General features: G+C 40.5%; 1 protein-coding gene across 1 annotated transcript in view; it reads right to left on the reverse strand.

Moving 5' to 3' along the window:
• The window catches only part of MAP6 (microtubule-associated protein 6), a 98,389-nt gene that overhangs the window by 89,639 nt on the left and 1,387 nt on the right, over positions 1-7,363 (reverse strand). The window contains exon 2 of the mRNA XM_006882861.1: positions 6,823-7,004. Within this exon, the coding sequence (XP_006882923.1) occupies positions 6,823-7,004 (182 nt within the window). The remainder of the gene's footprint in view (positions 1-6,822; positions 7,005-7,363) is intronic.

A 7,363-nucleotide genomic window follows, 5' to 3' on the forward strand; every position in this document is an offset into this window, starting at 1 on the left:
CAGTGCAGTATACATTATTGAACCCATCTTACTCAGTCTCTCCCCAACCCCAAGGACAGTTCCATTCTACAACAGTGGCATCATGTAATATTTGTGGAGGCGAGGATTTTCAAGCTCCATCTCACTTACCTTAGGCACATGGCCAGGAGGAACTGGTCCTTGGAGAAGGACATCATGTTTAGAAGGGTGGAGGGACAGCGCAGAAGAGGAAGACCCCAGATGAGATGGATAAGATAGTATAGGTGTGTAGGGCAATCAGTGAGACTGGCTTAGGACAGGGCAGGCTTCAGAGCTGTTATACATAGGGTCACTATGAGTTGGCACATTACCAATAACATCACCACCACCATATGATCATCTCAATCAATGCAGAAAAAACATTCAATAAAATGAAATACCTATCCACAATTTTACAAACTCCCCACAAAAAACTAGGATAAAGAGAAACTTCCTAAGCTCATATAAGGTTATCTTTTAAAAATAGAGTAAACTCATACTTGAAAATAAAATCTAGAAGTATTTCCACATCTATTATAGATGTCTATCACCATATCTACTTTTGAAAACTATACCAGAGTCCCTAACCAATGCAGCAACACAAATCAAACTAGGTCACAAAATACTGAAAAGGAAAACAATAAATAACTATTTTTGAAAAACATACATTTTCTCCATAGTCCTAGAGTCCATAGATAGAAAGAGCATATGGTAAGGCTGAATTTAAGATTAATACACAACATTAGCATATTTTAGCAAATCAAATTAGGAAATAAAATATACCCATCACAACAGGAACAATTATTAAAGTATACTTTGGAAAGAAAAGGGGAAAAAAGTAGTATGTCATTAGCTCAAAATAATAGAAGAGACACCCTGAAACCCACAGCGTCCCTTTTCAGCAGGAAGTAGCTAAGAGAATACGCCATTCCCTTTTCCTTATGACTCAGGGTGAAGTCTCTCTCGGGGAGGAGTGATAGGGAATGGCAAAGGATACACTGACAAAGAAGATTAATCAGAACTGGCTTTGACAAGCACTGTGGCATGGACAAGAACAAACTGGGAGGAGGGTAGAGAGAATAGTGCAACAATGAATGAGTGGAAGCCCAAAATCTCTGTAAATGTTTATGAAAATTAATAAAATATAGAAAAAAAATTAGTATTAAAAAAATAATAGAAGAGAATTACAAACCTACAAGAATTTCTATAGCATTATTGTGGCTTCTTGGGAGAAAGATGGGCAATCTTCTCCCATGTGATTTCAAGCCTGTGATACCCAATGGAGAGAGTTATGAGTAATATCCAATTTGATGCAATTAGAATGGCAGAGATGTGACAGCACATATCTCTATCATAAATTAATGGAGAAGAGTTGAATTTTTTTTAAAAAAGGTGTTAGGCTATTTTCTTATATGGGAGAACAAAATTAGACTTTTATCTCATTTTACACATAAATATAAAATCCGGGGGGGGGTGTTAAAAAATATAAAATCCAGATAGACTATTAAAAACTTAGATATAGAAAACAAAATGAAAAATTATTAGAGATATGGACAAAATGTACATTTTATACAAAATGTACCAAAATTTAAGAACACAATAGACTTAAATGACAAGCTTTGTCATATCCTCATATGAGTCACCTGCGGCTCGACGGCACTTAACAACAATAACATCAACATAGAGAGAGCAGTGTGGCCAGTGGACAGAAAGTGATGCTACCAAGCCAAAGGCGGGTGACTTTTAATCCGAGGCCCTCGGGCCTGTCGTTCATTGTTTTTGTTCAAATATTCCTTTCCTTTAGGTCGTATAGCCCTGGTGTGTCCACTTGCCGCACAGCGGTAACTTGTGGTTGCTGTGAGGCTGAACACTGTGACACTGATGTATCAAATGCGTTAATGGCTGGTTACCCAATGTGGACAGAGAGTGGGGTGGAGCTCCCCCATTAAAACAAGCTTGGAAGGAGGAGTGGCATCCACTTCCATAATAGTTTGTCTCCGGAAACCCTATGAACCTGGAGAGAGGATGAGAGACACCCAAGCGTCAAGGACTCTCCTTCATAGGGTCTCTATGAGTCGCCTGTGACTCGACAGCACTTAACAACAACAACAACAACAGGTCATTCCTCAGACTAATGAAATAATATTTTCTTGGCATGACATCTATGTATTTCAAAAGCTCTCCAGCAAATCCATGTGCAGGTCAAGTTAAGGACCACTGTTCCTAAGTGAAGGCTGTAACTCGAGTCACAGCTATAAGGTTCTGATTGTCAGTCCTCATTTGAATATTTACCGCTAGTGATAACCTTGTAGGATTTTGATTATGGAAGGTACAGTTTTGTTATACAACTGTTGTAGTGTTTGTTATTCTTTGTTGGTACAAGTAAGAGATTTGGTGGTAATTTTTAAAAAATCAACGAAATTAAACAGAATGAAATGAATCAGTATGTAGATAAATAAAACTTTTACTAAATTTTATTTTGAAAATGTCATTCAATTCAACAAATTGATATGGTACCCAGACACAATGTTAGAAAAGTACAGGGCTGAATAAAATATAACCCTTTCTCTTCAGGTGTTCATGATCTCATGGGAACAGCAGATATAGACAAAAGTATTTCATAATAAAACTGATGAAGAGAACAGAATATAAAATGGGAACAAAAAAACCCCCCACATCAATTCAGAATGGCAGGGCTTAGGGAATCATCATTGATGATTCAATGTCTGAGTTTGACCTTAAAGTACAAGAAGTTACCTAGGAAGAAATTCAGGGAATGGGTAGTTGGGGTAGAGGGAAGTTCTGTATAGGATAAGCCAAGTCTTTTTCTAACCTTCATGGAAAGCCAGAGGATACAGATTAAAGGATGTGTTCCTTTCTCATTTCCTTGCCATGACTCTCATTTTTCAAGTATTTTGCCTCTGGTTTATTAATTCTACCTCCTGGTGCCTCAGCTTATTTCTTCCAGGAAAAGTTTCTCATTAGCATTTCTATGGGGAGCACCTGCTACCCTGTCCTTTCTAACTGATGGCCAGGGGAATGGGGTTGACTGGGAAGGGAATTTTAATGCCCTCCTTATGCCTCATCTCACTCTAATTGAGAATGCTATGTCTAAAATCACCAATAGCTGTCCAATGAAATCTATCTCTAAAGTTAAATATGGTTTAAAAAATAGTACAAGCAAAAAAAAAAAAAAGAAACAAAAATAGCACAAGCTTCTTCATTTTTATACTATCTATGCAAAATTAATGTAATAAGAATTAACCAACTGTATGATTATGAATCATTTCAAAATATACATCAGATATCACTTGAATGCAAAAAGCTCAGGCTAACATGGATAGGTTATAAATTAGATGAAGTCTTAAGAAGGAGGAAATTACTATGTATGTAATTCTGGAAGCTGAATTTATACTATGCATTATAGTGTACAATATACTAAGCTGATAGATTGGAGTATTTTTCTCTTTTAAAGAAAATGACTCACATTAATGCTATGTGACAGATGTCATCCGTAAAGCCCAAGAGATGACTCAAACATTATGGCGTAAATGCATTATGATTTATGTAGGATGGTAGAAAAGAAGGGTTTGTAAAGCAAATTATCATTCAAATGAGTTCAAAATGGCTTCTAAGGCCAAGTAAAACTCGTTTACAGCAGAAATGAGTTCTACTCAAAATCAGGAGATACCCAGAATCATAGTACGAGAAAGAATGTGAGACAACAGGAAAAGAATATAATGTTCCAGATAAAACTTCTATTTTTTCCATGCAGTTTTCCCATTACGGTATGTTTAGTTTATAGAATACCTGACTTCCTTATATTTACTTTCATCCAAAGTACATGTTCCTATTATTGGCTAATTTTTCTTCAGGAACAAAACATAACATTAAGTTTTCTATAAAATGTGTCATGTATTCTAAACTGCCCATTAAAGACAGGAAAGTGTTTTAGCAACTTCTTTTTTTTTTTACTGTTTCCAAACCCTTTATCATACAGAATGACACTGCTACAAAGTCAAATGTGTAATTAACTTTTACAGAAGACTCAAATGATATATATATATTTTTTGGAAGCAGGAGTGGCATCCATTTCCTAAACAACATGCCTCTGGAAATTGTATGACCTTAGATAAATGTCAATAGTTATAGAAAGGCTTCAGGCCTTTTGTTCATAGGGTCGCTATGAGTCGTGCTTGACTCGAAGGCAAACATCAACAACAAAACCAACATATATATATTAAGGTACTCAGATTTTTCTTGAGGGTTATGACTTATAAAAATAATAACCATTCTTACCAACTGTGGATAACCCACTGAATTCTCTTAATTTTCACTATATATATATGTAACTCAAGTTGATATATATATATATGTAACTCAAGTTGTGAATAATTATTTTAAGATGTCATTTTGGGGGAAAATACTATATGGAATGAATGAAGGTACAAAATATTTGGAGTTGAATCTGAAAGATGTGGTCATTCCCTGATTCATAAAATATTTCCAAGTCCTGGCACCTTAGAAACAAAGACAGACTAGGACTACTCAAGGAGGTCTGAGGATCTGGAATCTTTCTTGATTTGAATTGAATGGGAGGGAAAAGAGGTGGCTCCTACCTAGTGGGCAATAAGCTACCACAGGGAGGTGGAAGGAGAAAAGAAAAAGGAAGAGGCCAAGAATCTCTGAATTTGGAATGAACTTAGGGATCTCAGGGAATGAAGAAAGGCCTGTAAACAAGAAAGCCACAGCAGGCTCAGAAAAAGCATCTCAGCTTTGTTTTTCTGTGGCCCTTATTGAAGAAAGGGGGGGCGGGGAAAAGGAATATGTACCCTTTCTTGATCCAGAGCAATTGTGGTCATGATTGCAATATACCAAGAAAGATGCCAAGTGGAAGGCAGAATCCAGTAAGATGGAGAAGGAGTCAATTGATTAACGGTCCCTGGTCTCTGGGAAATGCTTTTCAGGGTTAAAATCCGAAGAGGGAGTTGACTTTTGTCTTACACTAGAGAAGACACCTGTGTATGCTATTTTTTCCCTAAGCATGTGAGGAAATGCTTGCCACATTCATTGGAGAAAAGACATTAATCTGACATGAGGCTACATACAGGGACTTGGCAAAGGACACCAACTGCAGTATTCTACACCACACCCTCTAGCAGGAAGAGAGCACTGATAAGGAATCCCTTATGCTACATTTTGAACATCTCCAGCTCAATTACTCATCATGAACATCTGCCTCCGCAGGGACCCCCAAGTCCCATTTTACATGTTCAGAGTCAACTGTGATCTGTTAGGTAATTGATTTGGGTGGAAATAGATGGACAGAACTGAAAGCTAAGCACTCAGAAATACATATTGGATGGATGAAGGGTGAGAAAGCTGGCTAGAAGGACTGTGGCTGCTGCATAATGAAAATTCTAGTAGGTTGTTGAGAGAGACAAAAAAAAAAGACAGAAACAGAGAGAGGTGTTTCTATGCTTAGAGGTACTCACTACAAGGATGAATTGAGGTGGAGACATTTTGATGATGAGAGAGAAACATATCTGAAGTTCATGAAGGCAAAGGAGAGAGAAAGCAGATGTATTATTAGAAGAAAAGGCTGGAGGCTTGTAGGAAGTAGACGTTAGGAAAATGAGGTATTAGGTGGAAGACAAGACAAATCAAGCCTAAAGAGCTCTCCTCCTGAGCAATCAAATTTAATCCTCAAAATGTCTAGTCCTATGCCTAGCAAACATCGTATTGTTGCTGTGTGGCCTAGAGTGATTTCTGCCCATAGTGCACCTGAACGACAAGGTTTCTGAGGTGCTGTCTTTATAGGAGTTGATCACCACATCTTTTCTCCTGTAGAGCAGCTGGGAGGTTGGAATCATCAACCTTTCCATTAGCTGTTGAGGCTTAACCACTGTTAAGGCGCCTTAGCCTGTATAGCCAGTGCTCTAAAAACATATTACATATTTAATATTAAAGCACCAAATATGCGAACAATACTAAAATATATCTATTATTATAATTATTAATCACATCTTATAGTTGAGAACTGGAGGCCCAGAAAGGTTAATAAATTTGCCAAACGTGCTACAGCTAGTAAGAGACTGAAAAAAGTATGACTTCAAAAGGAATGGTATGGGGAGCTCTGGTGGCCTAGTGGCAAGAAGCTGCACTGCAAGCCCAGAGTTATGAGGTTCAAGTCCACCAGATGCTCTGCTGGAGAAGGAGGGGCAATATCCTCCGGTACCAGTCAGATCTGATTTGACAGTACACACACACACACACACAATAATAAAATTTTTTTTTAAAAAAAAAGGAATGGTACAAAGAGAATGTAAAGCCCTACAGGGTATTAGAAAGGAATGTGGTATACTTAAGTGTTGCCTAGGGACCCAGAGAGGGGGAAAGAAGAGTAAAGGGTCAAGAGAACTGGACTTGGGAGGAGGGGCTTTCGGGAAGGTTTAAGGGCAACGGCCATACCAGTAAAGCGTTGCATCTGTGCTAATGCAGTGGATGAGCTCGGCAGAATTGGGTGGAAATTGTAAAAGATTTACGAGTGGGATCTCAGATGGGGTGGGGTGGAGGACAGGTGGTTATGGTGGTGAAGCGAAAGGCCTTGAGAGGCTGGAATGGACAATAATAGTAACAGTGTTATCCAACAGAAAAAGATAAAAATGGCACAGAAGAGAAGCTGACTTGACGTGGAGCTAGGGAGAGGGTGTGGTCTAGGATGGGCGAGGAGGCAGAATGAGGCCTGAATAAGGCCTGGGCAGTTTGCTGGAGCGGACAAGGGTGACTATAGGCCAGCCGCGTGTGCTGCAGCTTGCACCTCACCTGTAGGAACTGCTCACTGTACTTGTCACCTCCTCGCGGATCTGCCTGTTGAGGGCGTCTGCTGCTGCACGCCCCTTGCCAGCCTCGGAGCCTGGCGTCTGGACCTGGGTCCCTGGCAGCGGAGTCTGCTCATGGCCCAGTCCCTGCCCTTCCGCACGATGCAACATCCAGGCGGGCCCGGCCTTCCTTCGTATGTCGTGATCATCAGGACCTGATCGCTTTCCCGCGGCGGAGAGGCCACTCGCTCCGCCTTCGGTCTCCTCCTGCCCGGGGGCCTCAGCTGCAGCTGGCGAAGACCAGCGCTCCTGGCTCTGCAGCCCGCTCAGTATCCCGGAAGCGCCGGCTTTCCTTCGGATGTCATGGTCGTCGGGGCCTGACGGCTTTCCCGCGGCGGGAAGGCCACCTGCTCCTCCAGGGGTCTCCTCCTTCCCCATGACCTCAGTGGTACCGTGCGCGGGCCAGCGCTCTTGGCTCTGCAGCCCGCTCAGTATCCCGGCAGCGCCGGCTTTCCTTCGGATGTCATGGTCATCTGGGCCTGACG

Source organism: Elephantulus edwardii, unplaced genomic scaffold (genome assembly GCF_000299155.1).
Source record: "Elephantulus edwardii isolate Elephantulus edwardi_28Jun2011 unplaced genomic scaffold, EleEdw1.0 scaffold00025, whole genome shotgun sequence".
In the NCBI taxonomy this organism is placed as follows: Eukaryota; Metazoa; Chordata; class Mammalia; order Macroscelidea; family Macroscelididae; genus Elephantulus; species Elephantulus edwardii.